Source organism: Mustela putorius, unplaced genomic scaffold (assembly GCF_011764305.1).
Source record: "Mustela putorius furo isolate JIRA1106 unplaced genomic scaffold, ASM1176430v1.1 tig00003909_pilon_pilon_pilon, whole genome shotgun sequence".
Lineage (NCBI taxonomy): Eukaryota > Metazoa > Chordata > Mammalia > Carnivora > Mustelidae > Mustela > Mustela putorius.
In genome coordinates, this window is record NW_025422057.1 from 33,287,344 (window position 1) to 33,305,376 (window position 18,033).

At 45.1% G+C, this 18,033-nt stretch overlaps 1 protein-coding gene across 1 annotated transcript in view; it reads right to left on the reverse strand.

Annotated features, from left to right (window-relative positions):
- Positions 1-18,033, reverse strand: part of PDE6C (phosphodiesterase 6C) — a 47,446-nt gene that overhangs the window by 19,677 nt on the left and 9,736 nt on the right. The window contains exons 6-14 of the mRNA XM_004749643.3: positions 17,197-17,261; positions 17,030-17,096; positions 12,554-12,601; positions 8,617-8,766; positions 7,893-8,036; positions 6,570-6,638; positions 1,916-2,062; positions 1,569-1,676; positions 1,043-1,152 (exon numbers count right to left, since the gene is read on the reverse strand). Coding sequence (XP_004749700.1) covers positions 1,043-1,152; positions 1,569-1,676; positions 1,916-2,062; positions 6,570-6,638; positions 7,893-8,036; positions 8,617-8,766; positions 12,554-12,601; positions 17,030-17,096; positions 17,197-17,261 — 908 coding nt within the window. The remainder of the gene's footprint in view (positions 1-1,042; positions 1,153-1,568; positions 1,677-1,915; positions 2,063-6,569; positions 6,639-7,892; positions 8,037-8,616; positions 8,767-12,553; positions 12,602-17,029; positions 17,097-17,196; positions 17,262-18,033) is intronic.

An 18,033-nucleotide genomic window follows, 5' to 3' on the forward strand; every position in this document is an offset into this window, starting at 1 on the left:
CATTCACTGAGTAGATTTTTTTGGAGCACCTCCTGTGTAGTTTCAGATACGTGTAATTTCATTTGAGTCCCCTAACCGTTTTTGAGAGGTAGATATCGTGCCCCTTCTGTGGTTCACAAATAGAATCTCAAATAGACCAAGTAACTTCCCCAAGCTCCCCCAACCAGGAAGTGGTTGGACCCCACAGACCCAGACTTCTCTCTAAATGCCTGGTGCCTCTGGAGAGGGGTAGGTAGTGTGTCAGAGATGAGGATACAGTGTGTCTAAGTCAGACAGAGCAGCTTAAAAGCCATGATCAAGGAGCTCAGCTGGCCACGGGCATTGCTGATGAATTTTGAAGAGTGTCAGTGACATCATAATAATACTTAGTGTTTATTTACTGTCCAGAGGCTACCAGGAGTGGAATGCTTTATATGCATGATCTCATTTAATTTTTACAAGGATCTTACCTGTTAGGTACCATTGTTACAATCCTTACTTTTCAAATGAGGAAGTTGAGGCTTACAAAATGTAAATCAGTTGTGAACCCAGTGAGCCCACATCTTTCTAAGCTGAGAAACTGTACCTTCATTGTTGCCCTTGGCTGGGGCAAGAGGGGAAGGCTGACAGAGAGGATAAGGTGCCAAGCCAGCTGCAGGAGAGCTTGGGAGCTGCAGAGGAGCCAGGGAAGGGAAGGGGAGTGAGCCCAGGAAGGAACACCCTCTGGCTGGGGGTGCTCCACAAGTGTGTGTGCGTGTAAGCCCAAGCCTGGTGCACTTTCATATATGAATTCCATACTCTGACTAAGCACTTGAAGAGAGGAGGGGTGACAGCATTTATGAATAAGGCAGGGCACGTCTGGAGATGAAAACCATAGGGGACGGGGGCTGCGGGCTGCAAACATCCAGGGAGAAAGAGCAGACATTATCATGAGGGCTGAGGCTCTGAAGGAACAGAATGTGACTGAGATTCCTGAACATGATGGAGAAGAGCTGACAGGCTAAGAGACAAGTTCTCTTCTCTTCCAAGACGGCTTCAAACATCACCAGTACTCGTCACTTACTTCATCTGATACAAGTTATTGGTGCCTCGGTGGTCAATGTCGTGGCAGAAGGCAGCCGCGAGCATGGCAAAGGCTTCAAGATCCGTATAGTATTTCTTCAGTCTTCCTGTCTAAAAACGCACAAATGTGTGTATATATATATATATATATATATATATATATATTTACTTAGACATATACACCTCTGAGCAGGCTCACTGAGGTCAGCCTGCAAAGGCGAAGATGGCCTGCCCGGTTTGTAGAGCAAATCGGCTTTACATCTCCGGTACTGCAGCTCATTCCCAGCAATTACAAAACCCAGCAGGTTCCTGACTGTTTCCTTTAAGGCCATGAGTATGTGAATGCCACAGTACTCATCCAACCACGTGCCCAGAGATACCCATGTTGCCTGGCATCATCTACAGGGTCGTTTGGGGCTTATAGGATCCAAAACTACTGATCTAAAACCATGGACCACAGCTGCTTGTCATCGTGCTCACGAGGGAAGCGTGCAGGTTTCCCGCGGTTCGCAGCTCTCTGTACCTACCATGAGCAGAGTGAACATGGTCTGCCCCACATTGAAGCCGTGCCGCCAGTTGTGGTAGGTGATGGAACGGTACCCTTTCCTCACCGTGTACATCCACCTGGTCAGAACCTGCCGCCCAAACAAGACAGCTCTGTTCAGACTTTGGAATCGAATTCTAAAGATCAGAAGGTCTGTGACCACCTTATCTAAAAAGATAGGCTGGTCCTGTTTGCAGGGCTCAAGCTGATATATTTACAAAGTTAATAATCATTGAAAACCCAAATGGAAGTTAATCTTTTGAACCACGGGAAACACAGGTGAGGGCAGCAATGGCATCACACCTTACTTTCAATTACATGCTATCTGACCTCGACGGGTACTTTGAATTTCTCCACCACGTTGATTTCAAAAAACAGCCGCAGCCCACACTTAATCAGCTCGTGCTCTGTGATGGGGAAGTCGCTGAAACGGAACTCGTACAGGTCCACCGCCTGCGGGTCCGGCAGGTCCTCTTTCTGCGGAGACAAGGGCGGACTGCTTCGGATTACCTGCCTCTTCCCCCGCACCCTGCTCTCCATGAATTACCATGAAAGGGGACCACGTGGAGCCCCCCGAGCCTCTGTGCACCTGATCCCATGCAGAGGCCGTGTGTGATTCCCCAACAAGCCTACACCATTGTCCCCAGTTTCCAGAGGGTGACGCTGACACTTGGCTCTATTAAGAAACTTTCTGAGCGATGGAATTCAATTCTGAATCCATCTCCAGTGGCCGTTCTCTTTTTCTGATGCTAAAGAAAAGGTCTTGTTGCAGCTGCCTGGTCTGTTTTCAGGATTCGACTTCTCTCTTCTCCTCTTCCAGAAATACTTGTTGAACAGTGAATGATCACTTCATTCATTCTTATCTGCTCTTTACCTGTTCACAGACAGTGGGCTCTGCCACATGGGATCATGCCTGTCTTATTTGCTGCAGCTCCTGGTGTCCACAGGCCTGTGCCAGGGAGGGGCTTGGGAAATGTCTGTGGGATGAATGATGCCTCATTCACCCTGCACCTTGTTAGATTGAGGACTTGGCCCGTGGCAAATGACATGGCCAGGGAAATAAAAATAGGGATCGTGCCCTTAACGAACTTAACTCATTGAAATATTTTTAATATTTCTAATATAGATCATTGAAAGGTAAGAGTTTAGAATACTCACAGAGTGTAACAACATCCCAGGCCCAAGGCTGGGGGTAGAGTTGAAGGCAGGCTGGAGAGGGAGTTAGAGGGAAAGATATTCTGGAAGGATGTGGACTCAGCTGGTTTGGTGGATGGCAGGGAGGAGACGATCCCACGGGAGGAGAGAGAGCTCCAGGAGGGAGAAAGAAGCTAGGAAGAGAGACGTGGGTCCACCGGAAGCGCGCAGGAGCAATTTGGTCCAGTGGGTATTTACTGAGCCAGTCCTAAGTCCTGCACACGGTGCTAAGGCCATGTCGCTCAGCAAGTTATGGTTTCCCAGGAGGAAGAGTTCATGCTCTATTTTATACGAATTTCAATACCAAGCGGTAGATGGCTGTTTTAAGCAAAATTATGATTTCTCATCCCTTAAGCCCTCAGTGTGGATGGATCTCTCCCCCTCGCCCTTCTCTCCTTCCCCAGGTCTCCCAGAGCCCTGTGATGCCTTCTCACCCGAGCTAGTCTCAGACTGGTCCCGTCAGGTAGACATGATTTTTTTTTTTTGCCCTGCAAAGCAATGGTTTGGAACCAAGAGACTAGCCTTTAGTTCTGGGTTTAGTTTAGCTACATCTCCCACACTGCACAAGCCTCAGTGTTCTCATCTGTGAAACAGGAACAACAATAGTAACTGTCTTTGCTGTCTTCATTGAAAAGCAATGCTAATCTGATCTGCCTGCCTCACAGAGAATTAGTGGAGATTGAGCTCACAAAAACCCTTTCTCCGTTTCTCATAGAACCTGCCTATGTCCTTCGTTACTCCTTCTTGTCACCTTCTAACACTCCCAGGTTCCTTGCCCATGTAGGTTCTTCTTTTCCTCTTATTCATTCATGATTTATTCATTCAATAGACATTTATCGGTTTCTATCTGTGTTGTAGGCTTTATGGGTGACTAAAACAGACACTGTCACTGTCCCTGAAACATGCATTCTCATGGGGAGAGGCAGACAACAAGCACATCTTTTAAAAATCAGAATAGAGAAGCTTAAAGCAGTATGGTGGGGAGTACCCCAGGCCACACAGACTCCCTGCTGGAGGTTATCTCAGCCCTACAATTTATAGAGTGAAGATAGGATGTGAAAATGATTTTAATGCTTTAAAGGCTCAATCACAGTAAAGTGTAAGTGTGCATTTTAGCAAGAATCCAAGGAGGAGGTTCTCAAAAGAATGACCCCCAGGTCCCATTTGCAGTAACAGGCAAACCAATCAAAGTAGGTTAGTACAAAAATGATAGAATGTGAAGAACAGCCGTTTTATAATAGGTGGTACAGAGGGTCGATAAAAAATAAAGGCGTTTGGTCGGTCTGCTAAGTAGGAACTCTGGGCACCCAACGGCCAGTCTTCTCCCCACTAAGCTGGGATGAGGGCAGTTAGGGGTGGCTGATGTCCTGCTCAAGCTCTGAAGCAGTTCTGACGGCACCTTTCAAGGCTGGCTCGCTCCATCTACTCCCAGAAGGATCCCCTGGGCACCTGAGCAGACCCCCGGCTTCACCCTCTGCCAGACAAATCCCGCTTTCCCCTCAAGCCTCCTTGCCACAGCTTCCATCTTGTGTTCTACCATCATCCGCAAGTAGAAACAGGCCCTTGGCCTCCCCTGGACCTTTGGTGCTCATGCTCTGGAAACTCGTCCCTGCGGGGCAGTGTGATTGCCTGTATTTTATCCTTAAGTAACGTGGCTTCTTGACCAGACCATACTACCTTTTGTACTCTGGATGGCAGAGTGTGTCTCACTAACTACTGACTGAAGGAAAAGCACAGAATTAAGGCTGGGTGACCAAGGTCCTTCTCTGGGAAGTCCTCTCTGGATCTACGGTGTAATTGCGAGGTGCAGAGCCTCCTGATGTGTCCTGGAGAGGAGGGAAGGAAGGCAGGGGGAGGACTTGCCTCGCCTCCTATGCCTGCATTGATGCAGGCTACCTCAGTCCTCCTTGGAAAGCAAAACTGCCATTGGCATCCATGATATTGTAGAAGGTCGCTAGTTCTCCAGTTAGAGGACAAAGGACCTTATGTTGGAGAAGCAATAAAATGGGTAAAAAACCAATAGCTTTACGAAGAAACACCTGTTTGAATATAAAATCTACTCTAGGCTCATCCCAGATCATTACTGCATAAAAATTAAGAACTCAAACAAATATTTCAGAGAGTTTTCCCCAAAATTATGATCTCCACTTACCATGATTACATTTTCATGGCAAGCATTTGTTGCCAACATTTTTGCCACATAACTAATTAGCTACAAGGCAATTTTTGCCGTAAAAAATAAAATCACAAAAAATAAGAGAGGGACATTCATTAAAAAGAATGTAATGAGGGGCACCTTAGTCAGGTAAGCATCCTACTCTTGAGCTCAGCTCAGGTCTTGATCTCAGGATCATGAGGATCGTGTTGGGCTCCACGTTAGGCATGGAGCCTACTTAAAAATTAATTTAAAAGGATGTAATGAAACACACCAAAAAATGAATAACAAAATGAAAGAGACTTTACTGCAAAATAAAAAATATTTGAATATATTTTAAACGTATAGGTAGATTCATGGCAACATGGTGCAAATAACTGATTTTATTCTGTGCACTTGTCTTTGAAGTCTTTCATTCAGAGTAATATGTATGTGTGTATATATATATATTATATGCATATATAAGATGTATATATGTATATATATATTTTCTTGTTGATTTATCTCCTCCTTTGGCTTCACACTTTCTTTTTTTCACTAAAATTTCTTTTAGGTTTACATAATATAAGAACTATTATTTTTTATTTTACAGCAAGATTGCCTTACAAACTAATCAGTTATGCAGCAAAAATGCTTGCCCTGAAATGCTTGCAGCAAAAATGTCTATGGCAAAGAAGTTTAGGGCAAAACTACCGAGAATCAAATATAGTATTAATGACAAGAAGAGAAGTTATTGCAACCGGAAATGATAAGGGTGGCCCAATGGCAACCATAGGAAAGAATCGAATTCCTCCAAGTTCCAGAAGGAAGAAACCAGACCTGGCAGAAGACAGTTGTGCCTCAGAGGGTCTGACATTCTACTGTGATTTTGTCATGTCTTCTGGGGTGATTACAGTGCAATCCAAAACTATTAACATAAATAAGGCCATGATATCCTTAGAGTCTGTGCCTGTGTTTCTTTATGTGGAAGTCTGGTTTCTTTCCTTTTTCTTTTTTTTTCTTTCTTTCTTTTTTTTTTTTTTTTAAGATTTTATTTATTTATTTGACAGAGAGAGAGATCACAAATAGGTAAGGGCGGGGGGGAGGGGAGCAGGCTCCCTGCAGAGCAGAGAGCCTGATGTGGGGCTCAATCTCAGGACCCTGAGATCATGAGCTGAGCTGAAGGCAGAGGATTAACCCACTGAGCCACTCAGGTGCCCCTCTTTTTTCTTTTTTTTAAAGTTTTTATTTATTTATTTGTCAGAGAGAGAGCGAGAGAGAGAGAACACAAGCAGGGGGAGCAGCAGGCAGAGAGAGAAACAGACTTTCCACCGAGAAGGGAGCCTGATGTGGGACTCAATCCCAGGACCCTAGCGTCATGACCTGAGCCCAACGCAGCCGCTTAACCAACTGAGCCACCCAGACATCTCAGAAATCTGGTTTCTGATTCTAAATTATCTTTGTGGATTGGACTGTAGGAGACAAGGCGGAAGAAATGCAGAGAACCAGAAGATCACTCTTTATAAGAAATCTCTTTTCTTTCCAGCCTTTAAAGATGGCAGAGAAGAGGAAAGTCAACACTTACTTGAGAAATGAGAACATGTATCCCAATATATTTTATTTTAAAGGTGTAAAGGATAGAAGTAAAACACTTACCAAAATTGTGATAAGTTGTTTTTCTTCACAATCTTCAATTACGTCTGTATTTAACTTCTCTTTAATTTTCTAAAATGTAAAAGGAATCGGGGTGTGAGATTCCTATAAAGTGAATTTCTATCTGATTCTTCTACTCTTAAGATTGGTTTAAATGTATTTAAAATATGCTGTAATGAGTTCTATGCAAAGATGTATTCTGGATACAAAGAAGACCTGTAGTATAATTATGAAGAATTTCCAAAAAAAAAAAAAAAAAACCTAATATAATTGATTTCTTTCTTCCCCCAAAAGGAAAATGTAACAGTGACTGTCTTAGAGACAGAGAGAGAAAGTAGAAAGAGAGAAAATTTGTTTTTCTACGAGTTCTTTTTTCTCCTTTGTTTTCTATGAGTTAATAATAATTTCCCTTCATCCTCCCTAGATTTTCTTATTTTTAACATCTCAAATTGTCAAATAAAATTTCTCTCAACTTTCAAACCACTCAGCAAAACCAAAAAGAGAAAAAAAGAAAAAAAAAACACCCAAGAAAACTGCACCTACACACACTCCAAAAACTAGGGAAATAAAAGGAATAAAGATAGTGGGTGTGTGATATCTCCCCTTCATGTGGTGGTTATTAGGACATTGTTAGTAAATATCCACTTGCTTCCCCATCATCCATGATATTGGTCTTGGTTACATTTGGCCAATGAGACTTTGAGTGAATGTGATATTGAGTGAAGACTTGATGTGAGCTTGCACACTTGGGCTTACTCTCTCACATTTCTGACATTACCATAAGAAGAACACTTCTCAGGTAGCTGCTGGTCAAGAAGAATGATATATGCATAGAGCAAACCAAACCCACAGCTTAGAGCCAAGCCCAACTAAGAATCAGTTGAAGCCTGGTCAACCCACCAATGCCTGAGGAGGAAATAGGTGATTGTTGTCATATACCACTGACATATTTGTTATGCAGCATTATGTGGTAATAGCTGACTGGTACATTTCCCTTCCTGGAAATGTTTTTTCCTCACTAACACACTTGAATCTAGCTGCCACTCCTCTAGCTCCTACTGATCCATGAACTGTTTTGGGGGTTTTTAAAAAAAATTTTTAATGTTTTAAGCAGAGTGCAATTCCAACCAAGCAGCTGAGACATTTAATAAGGCTCTGTGTCTGCTGGGCCACCCAGGTCCTCCCCCAAACTTCCTTCTTTGTCTCCTCCTCCTTAGCCCAGGACTAAACCTATCCTCATGTGTCAGACCTCTAGGAAGTTAAACAAATTCCAGAAGCTACGCTCAGATGTCACTAAATGTCCACAGAACCGAATTCCCCACTTACCAGAATGGACTTGATTTCATCGGGAGTGGCTTTGGTCTGGCTCATGAGCATTTCCTGAGCTATATCCTTTCTGTTTTCTAGCTTATTCATTTTATCATAGGTGTCAGTATTTAAAAGAGACCATCCAAGAAATTGTGTGAGAGTCTGAAATGGATAAAATGTGATTCAATTCTCTACAATTAAAAACTTGTTTTGGAGGCAACCATTGGCATCTTTTCTATCAATCAATCTCCTTCCCACCATCAACAATCCAGCTTCTTATTTCAATCAAAGAAAAAAACATACTGATAATCAGCCCCAGACAATAAAGCTGGCTAAGACCTTGCTTTGCAAAATGCACCATGCCCCATAAATACTTTATTAGAGGAGAGGAATTTCAAATATACAGTAGAATAAAGCAGAGTCTGAAACTCAGAGGACTGGGGGAGATAGCAAGAATGACAAGGAATAGAAGGGGTGGGGAAAGGAGATAGAAACCTTCTTCCTGATTTCCTCATATCGTAAAGAATTTTGATTAAGCCAGAATTCAATCTCAGGAAGACAATGTTGCAGTCTACAGATGTCAGGAAACGGAAATGACACAATGAGCACATACTGACCACAACCATGTGTGACTCATGCCTTAATTGCCCTTCAACAACATCCCTCCAGAGTAACAAATAATGACGCTGCCTCCATTGTTTCATGAATTTCATTTACCTCCATTATTTATAATTGCACTTACCTCAGTAATGTGTTCATCATACTCATCAAAAGGTTTTCCATCTTTTCTATTATAAAATGTAGCTACTCCCACAATATCTTCCTTCTTGTTGACAATAGGCAGGGATAAGACATTTTTAATGACCCAACCCGTTTCATCTACAGGTCCTTTCTACAAATAATAAAGACATTCAGATTATGCTTCAACTTTCAATTTTGAAATACCTGTGTTGCAAAAGAAATGTACCGAGAAGTGCTATGCATCCTTCACCCAGTTTCTCCAGTAGGAACACCTTGTGTAACTGTAGCGCACTATCAAATCCAGGAAATAAAGATTGATACAAGCCCTGGATCTCACTCAGATTTCACTAGATGTGTGTGTACTTACTTGTGCATGCATGTGTGTGTGCCTTTCTGTGCAATTTCATCACACGTGTAGCCATGTGCACCCTGCCCAGAAACAAGATACGGAACTCACACAGCACCCCAGGTCTTCCCTGAGCTACCCTCTCACCACCATCCCCCCAAACTAGGCTACCTTTAAAGAAAGAATAATCTAGTCTCTCTGTCAGATGCACAATTCCACACTGTATCAGAACATGGCCAGGACTAGATTGCCGTAAAGAAGTTCTAGCACATGTGATTCAGTGTACTGGAACCGAGCATCGGCGTTGTGATGACCTTAACCTCTTTTCTTTGCCCCCCAGCACTCACCTCTATGTGAGCTCAGTATTCCCTGGTCACTTTTTCTGTTCCCCAACACCTGTTTAGCTAATTCCTCATATTAAATTCTCTCTGTTGAAATACCTAGTGTGGTTTCTGTTTTCCTGACCGATCCCTCAAAACAGTCTTCTGCTTTGGGGGCTGCTCCATTTAGTGAACATCCGTCGAGGTCCAGCCCCTCTTGCCTCTCCCGTGAAACCGTCTCTCACCTTTCTGAACCCATACGGAACTTCTCTTTTTCAGAACTCAATCAGCGCTTAGTGCCTGGGGCACACAACTTAGCAGTTAGACAGTTTCCACATGCTTCAGAATGGTTGATTTTTGTCTGTGAGGCTATAGTCTAATCCTGCCGAAGAGTGTCTCACACATTGTTGAGCTCTGCACAATTGATGGGACAGGGCCGGGCACGTGACAGGTGCTCGGTAAACAGCGGCTTTTAGTCAGAGGTTCGTCTCTGGACTTGCAATGAAAAGCAGATGGAAATCAAACCTCAACTTAGGCGTCTTGGTGGCCAAAGTTTTGGGGAAAAAAATCAGCACACAGTGTTTCTCAAAGTCTTTATCCTCGGAAAATACTGTGAACTGTTTCTCTCTATGTACACTACCAGATAGATTAGGGACAAAAGCAATTGCAAAGAGTATATTACCTGTGTACAAAATACCTTCACAACCATAAGCACCCTGTATATTTTTAAAAGTTTCCAAAACAAGTTTTAGTGACTGTTTCTTAGTTTTCAGTAAATATTCTTTTGTTGCCTGGGCATGTTCATGTGTTTTGTTGTTACTAAGTTAGTTAGAGCTTGTTGACAGAAAAGTGCTAGAAGGAACTAAAGATTTAAGAAAAATTAATAGGATGAAAACTTAAAACTGAGAAAATTCTATGTGTTATTTTTTTTCCCCTGTGAATGGAAGGTCACTTCAATTGACTTAAAGGAAGAACCCATTTATCCACTTCAAGGAACACCCTGCAGGTGTCTACATCCAAATCCTAGAGCCTGTGGATTTGTTACTTTTCATGGCAAAGGGGCATTAAAGGGCACATGAAATTAGGGCTGCTCACCAGCTGCCCTTAAGACGGGAAATTATCCTGGATTTTCCAGGTAGACCCAAAGTAATTATAAGGATCCTTAAAAGTAGAAAAGAGAGAGTCAGAATTGATGAAGAAGACAACAGAAGCAAGGTCAGGGGTGAAGTCATTGCTGGCTTTGAAGATGGCAGGGGGCCATGAGCCAAAGAATGCAGTAGCTTCTAGAAGCTAGAAAAGGTGAAGAGATGGGTTCTCCCCTACCACCTCTAGAAAGGAACACAGTCTTGCCAACACCCATTTTAGCCCAGCGTGACCCATTCTTGGACTTCTGACTCCAGAACCATAAGATAATGTAGTTGTGCGTGAGTGGTAATTTGTTACAGCAGCAATAGAAAGCTAATCCACCAGGTCCCCTGAGGAACACAGTTTGAGAACTTTGCCTTTGCAGGTTTGCCGTGACCATAGTTCACTTGGGATCAGTCGTTTTTCCATTAAACTTCCCAGGTACAAAAGGGTCTAGTGAATAGAAGTGGGGTATGAGCAGGTGGAGAGACATGGGAAGGTGAAGAGAGAGGTGGAGGCCTGGGGAGGGCGGCAAACCTATCCTGAATCTGCTCTGTGGAATGATCCTCAAGGGCGATGTCCCTGAGGAAGCTGGGAGGAGGCCCAAGGAGGCTGAGAACACCATCAAGATTCAGTCCTGACCCGGGCTAAGGACGGGCGGGGTGGGGGGAGCAGTATCTTAGACCAAGATGCCATTGTCAGAGTTCACAGGGCTGTTGGGGGGGTTCCTGGGACCAACGTTGTGGTGGGAGGAGCTGGGGTCTCCCAGCAATGCATCTGCCTCAGTATCCCCACCACGCTCAGCCAGCGGCTGGAGTGGCCCACGGGAAGCAGCCCTGTGCTCTGATAACTGAACTTCGCAGCCCAGCAGCCATTGCATGGTCACCCCCCCACCCCCACCACCAGAGACCCGAGAAGCCCATGTTCAGGGGCACCACACAGGTGTTTCTTGGAGAGCTGGGAAATTCCTATTGGCTGGAGGTTTACTCAGGCAGGTCTGCAGCCTCCTGGCAGCCAGGGCCATCGGAGCCATGTGTGGCTTCCCTCAAACCTCAGAGCACAGCCCCGGGTCCCCTGGGTCAGCTCCCTTCTCTCCCCAGTCAGACAACAGCTGCTGAAGGTCAGACACTTTAGAAAGTGCTTGTCCCCTTTTGTTCCTTCCTGTGCACACTTTTCTGGCACCCAGCTGCCGTAAAGGTCAGGGTCAGGACCAGCACAGTGTGGTCACCGTGAGGCTGTGGCTGTGAGGGGTAGGGAGCTGGAGCAAATGCGCCATATGGTGTTTGTGTGATTTCCATGTGGGTGAGCAGCAGGACGAGTGGGGAGATCAGAGGGAAACCTTCCAGGAAACTAGGCAAGGGCACTTAGGTTTGCCTGCCCAGCTTGGGACGCTGCTTCTCATCCGGTCCTCAGGCCCCAGGAAGCCGGCATCTCCATCAGGCGGAGATGGGGCTCTGTGTGTGTGTCAGTGTCAGACAGGAAGCCAGGACCATTGGCCCCACAGGGAGGGCTGTCTCTATTTCTGACTGGAGCCCGGGATAACTGGATGTTTGTTAAAACAGGACACTAAACACAGGCCAGAAGGCAGAAAAGGAGAGGCTGTAGGGACACATGCCAGTTTCTCCCCAGCAGTTGCGGAGTGGTGGGGAGGGTTGGAGAGGACCGGGGCAGAGGGGGATCCCTGGATGTTGCGGGAGGAAAGATAAAACCAAGAGTCTGACAGCAGGAGAGACCCCCAAGGACCCAACAAATAGATTTTCTTCCCCAGTAAATTGCAGGGAAGGGCCTGGGAAAACCACTAAAGGGCTGAATCCAGGTGGTAGTAGGCATACAGCTAATCACTCAGCCAAAAAACACTTAGTGAGCACCTCTGATGTGCCAGGCACTCCTCGGAGCCCTGGGCGATCAGGAGTGGGTAGAATGGAGCCATGGCAGAGCCCGCACCCTCCACCCCCTGTTGCTGGGGTGACAAGCATCCTGTCTCCTTCTCTACTCCCCCTCCTTCTCTCACCTCTTCTGCCTTCCCTGAAGAATCTGCTCTTTGGCCCAGCCAGGGTGAATGGGACAGAAGAAGCCTTGAAGGCCACCTAATCCCAAGGGACGGGGAGCGGCGCTCCTGGGTGAGGCCTAGCTGAGGGCAAAGTTACCTGAAATGTGAAGTATTCATCTGCAGGGGCATTCAGCATGTTACAAATCTGTAAAGCAAGAGGACATGAGAGACCTAAAATATCATGTGGCGGAACCATGAACCCACAAAGCCCACGTAAAAAAGAATGCGGCGGAGGAGGGTTTCCTCCACAGCTCTACATGGCGCGCAGGTAAATTATTCACACCAACCTCGGCTGGGCCAAACTCACTCACAACACACTGAGGGTCTAATTAAGTCATTGTATGACATGTAGCACAATCTTGGCTCTTTCTTATTCCCAGTCTCTCAGGATTCTTCTTCCAAATTCCAAACAACTAGCAGTTCAGAACGAGGAGAGGAGGAAGCTGAGCAGAAGACAGCTCTGCTGGGGCAGGTGTGGCTGTGATGCTGGGAAGGCTCTGTTTCTCTCCCTCCTTCCCTCCCTCCATCTCTCTCTCTGTTTCTTTCTTTCCTTCTTCCTTTCTTTCCTTCTGATGTGGGACCTGAGTTGCAAGCAGGTGGCTAAGGGAGGAGGAAGCTGCCCGGCAGATTTAGGTACAAGGTAAGTAGTCACTCTGAGATGTCATGTGAAGTACTGAATTCAGAAACTACTGCTTTCAACCACAAGGACAAGAGACATTCCATTCTCGGTAATTTTTAATTATCTGTATGTCAGATCATAACCACAAACAGGACTCAGTAAAATGTTATAACTTTCTTTCCACCAAAACTATAGTAGATCCTTAAAATCATAGCATTTTAAAGTTGGAAGGAATGTTAGTCATGAAGCTTGAGCTTCTTCTTTTAAAGATGAGGAATTAGAAGCTCAAAGAGGTTAAGAGACATTGTTCAAAACCATGGGAGGAAGCTCAAAGCGGAGTCTGAGTGAGGGGGCTGGTGTGGCCCGCTCTCCTCGGGAGAGGCAGGGCGGCCGTCACTTGTAAGATCTGCCCATTTCCATGGCACCAATACTCCCACCGTGGGCAACAGTTTAACAACCTGCTCATAAAGTTGCCAAAACTCTAACACTGGTGAACAGGGAGCAAGGCCTTCTACCCCCGCTGCCCTGGCTCTCGGGGGTCACCCCTGCTTCCCCCCTCCCCCCAGCGTTAGCACTCACAACCAACCGTGGTCAAGCCGTACATGCTGGGTTTGTGCTACTCTTAGGAAGCAACTGTGCAAGTCTTCCAAAGATTTTGTTAGCATACACAGCTAAAGAGTCGAAGGAATTACGGGTGCTATCCATTAATTTTCCGGTCTAACCTTTGTGAATTCGTGGCTGAGCATCCTTTGGGTATGTTTTAAAGAGGCAAGAAGTAGCTTAGTCCTCTTTTCTGACCTTTCTACCAACAGTGTCAGTTTCCACCCATACTTTTTTTTTTTTTTTTAAGATTTTATTTATTTATTTATTTGACAGACAGAGATCACAAGTAGGCAGAGAGGCAGGCAGAGAGAGAGGAAGGGAAGCAGGCTCCCCACTGAACAGAGAGCCGAATGCGGGGCTTGATCCCAGGACCCTGAGATCGTGACCTGAGCCGAAGGCAGCGGCTTTAACCCACTGAGCCACCCAGGCGCCCCATCCACCCATACTTTTAAGGCCCCTGGAGAACATCTACCTGTGGGTCAAGATCCTAGAAGCCAAGCTTTTTAGCTCAGTATTCAGAAATCCTTGCTCTCTCTCAGTTCCCACATCTTAATTCTAGCTTGGCTTGATCCTATATTTCATGCCTCCAATGCTACAATCTGGCCTAGTTCTCATTTTTAATATCTGAGAAATCATTTAACTGGTGCCTGTCATGTCCCATTCAGAGCTGGGAGGTACTTGTTTAACGAGAACTCTGTGCGTGTGTCCCCCATGTCCAGAGAGGTCAGGCTGCGGGACTTTGCGACAGCTCGCCCTAAAGCGTGCCTCTACTTTCTCTCTCTAACCCAGCGAAATGATTGAGGGAAATGTTTTAAAAAGCTAAAAGGAAAAGTTTCAGCACTTTATAGGTGCACCAATAATTATGATTAAAATTGCAGATCATTTTTATCTAGAAAATAGCATCTAAAAATTTTCAAAGGCCCCATCTCTTAAATAATTAGGTCAGTAACCTTATTCTACAAATGTGAGTGGTAAAGCCCAGAGAGGTCAGGGGATTTGTCCAAGGTCAAGGATTTGCCAAGGGATTTGCCCAAAGCAGTACTGAGTCAAAGCACCCAGGCTCTTGAGCCATAGTCTCTCGCTCTCTTGGCCAGAGTGTGCCGCCATATTACCAGAGGCCCCCAGGGAGGCATGGCTGAGGCTGAGGCTGTTGTAATGTTTGACATAATCCTTTAGACTAGGGTTTCCCAGCCAAGATGGTGTGCAGTGTCTGTGGGTAGAGATCAGTGATGCTGCTGAACATCTCACTATGTACAGCATAGCTTCCTCCCCGCCCTCCGCCCAACCCAAAGAATCATCTGGCTCCAAAAGTCAATAATGTTAAGTTTGAGAAAATGCTGTGCTAAACACAAAATGGGTTTTTAGTAAATCCGGACCCTTGTAAGTACATCATATGGGGTGACACCTTTGGGAGGGAAAGGGAAGAACATTAATAACTCCAGCACAACAACTGTCCATGGAAGCTGGCCCAGGCTCACTGGGATGTATGCTCACCCTGATTATGGAGTCCCAGGAAATGGCTCAAGCTCACCTCTCTGCAAATCAATTCCGACTTTGGGATTGCAATTGGTGAGAAGTACCTTAAACAAGATTTCCAAGAGTTTGCCACCAGTCCTGGGCTACCAGCAGAGCAGGGATGGGGCCCAGGGTGGGAGTTGAGATGTGGAAGGTAGTGGGGCAGTGAAAGCAGGGGGTCTGTGTTAGAACCGAAACCTGGGGGAGAATCCTCCCCTGCTTTGGGAATCCATCTCTTGGCAAGTTGGTTATATGGCAGTTTGATGACTTGTCGGATTAGCCATTCAACAAATTGGCTTTTGACACCTTCACTTCATCCAAATGGATTTTGGCGGGGAAATCCATTTCTCTAGGAAATAGCCAAGGAAAGAATAGGTGCTTAAAAGCCAGGGCATAAATCCCTCCACACTGACCATGGCAGGGTTGGCTGTATTGAATCTGATAAAACTCCAAACAGGGATCTAGTAGGTGGCCTGCCAGGAAACCAAGGATGGGGCCTACGGTTGAGCAATCTGGTGATGTATTGAAGCTGAAAGTTGTGGTACCTGTGGACTCGGGAATGAACTGGAATGCTTTGGTCATTACTACTAAGTCAGGAATGACATTAAAAAAAAACAATCCTTTTGCAAACATGAAAATGTGATATTTGTTTGTATATAGTGCTGTTTATTCCTAAAGGAAATACACTTGTTTTTTCTCTCCTTTTGCTTTTCTTCCCCTTTGGCATGTCTCAACACTAGAAAAAGGGATCATGTCATCTGTTCGAGGCCACCTGGTCTGGTAACCAGTGAACCCAAGGTTTAGGCCTCCCGGAAACCCCAAAGTAAAGTCCCCTGATGTATGAAGAGCCTTCAGCCACATCCAGAATTTTCCTACCATTCCAAACCCAGCAATATTCACACTAAGCAGGTTAACCTAGCTTACCTCTGACCCTTGAGTGGCTCTATTAGTCACTATAACTTACATGCCCATTTACTAAATAATGAAGATGAATGAACACTGCCAACAACACAAGGACAACACTAAAGAAAAACCAAATATGCAATTGAGTGCTATAAATACATTACAGAAACTTGGATTTGTGAAGGGGAAGATAGGAAAATGCCAACAAAAAAAAATGTTGGAAGCACTGAACTCTCTTGCAGGGAGGAATCTTGATGCCAAAAGAAGACACAGATGGTGGAGAAGCCCAACAAGGGGGAGAAATCCGCCATGGAAAGAAGGAGAGTATGGTAGAAGAGTGGGAAAGCTGTGGTGAGTCTAGTTCTCTGAACTTAAGACTTATGGGACCTACCAGAGACCTCTTGTTTGTTGTCTCCCTACACCTGAGCTCTCTTCGCCAGACCTGGCCAGCTATCTGTCCACCCCATCCCACCTTGACCTAACAGACCAAGGGAAAACTCTTCACCTCCTTTATTAACTCACTCATTTTGCATGGCCGTCAGTGGCAACGTCCTCCATTTACATATTTTTGTCTTTTTTCAGTAATTTCCCATGCTTTGAAAGTCTTGACCAAGGTAACTGTACTTGAGACCAAATTAAACCCAACATGAATCATAGTCACAGACCTTCAAAAGACATCTGAAATTTGCATGACTACTGAGTGAGAAGTTGGGGGGATGGATGGGTCTTTCTCATGTTAACTAAATATTTTCGTGTCAAGTTTGGAAGTCTCTAGTTAACCTCCTTTCAACTGCCAGGAGTCCTCGCTCCCACGTCCTGTGAGGGCATGTCAATCTTTCCTCCTGCATCTCACTTTCACATCCGTTCCCATCCCATAGCTAGTAAGAGTTTCATCCAATACTATTCAAGATTTGAATGTGTTCAGGAACTTACAAATCCATTTTCGGCAACGTATGTTGGCAACCCACTAACGAGAGTCCAGTGGTCTGCAGGGGGGGTCCTTGAGGAAGATTAGAAGAAAGAGAATCATTGCCATACAGAGACACGCAATGTGCACAAAGACAAAATGGCAACTCCTGCTGCCTCAGGACAGTACTCACGGAATCACTTTGATCTCTTCTTTTCCATGTAAAATGTAATCAATGATTTTATAAAAGATGACTTCCTAAGAGGAAAGAGATTATGAGAACAATCTTATTTCCTAAAGAAAAAACTTTTCATCAGCGAACTTGTACTTTAAGGCTCATTTAATTACGCCTCATTTTATGCTTGCTTAAACTACCGCAGCCACTGTCACATCCTGATTACAAGCTCGCACTACAGCTGGAAATACTAGTGGCTCATTAGCCACACAAACAAGACTGTGCAGCTAAATTTTATTTTATTTTTTTAAAAGATTTTATTTATTTATTGGACAGACAGAGATCACAAGTAGGCAGAGAGGCAGGCAGAGGGAGAGAGGGCGAAGCAGGCTCCCCGCTGAGTGGAGAGCCTGATGCAGGGCTCGATCCCAGGACCCTAAGATCATGACCTGAGCCAAAGGCAGAGGCTTAACCCGCTGAGCCACCCAGACGCCCCTGTGCAGCTAAATTTTAAAAGCGGAATTTATCCACACAACTTTCAAAGGACTCTTGTTTTACTTTTAACTGATCCCTTTCTATTATCTGGAAATACCTGACTGATAACTAGTAGTGGAACACAGCATGTCACTTCTCAACCTCGGCCAATGTGTTTGCTCCCTTCTCCACTGTGCAATGAACACTTCCCACCTTCCAGCACTGGCCGATCGGAGCAGGTGCCTCAGGAACAGGATTCAGTGGGTGCTTCATCAAAGCTGGGAGGGACTGGAGAACTAGTCTCTCTACTTTGGGCAGATGAAGAACCTGAGGCCGGGACACATTCCATCCCAGTACCCTCACTTTCCTTTGCTGGGAATA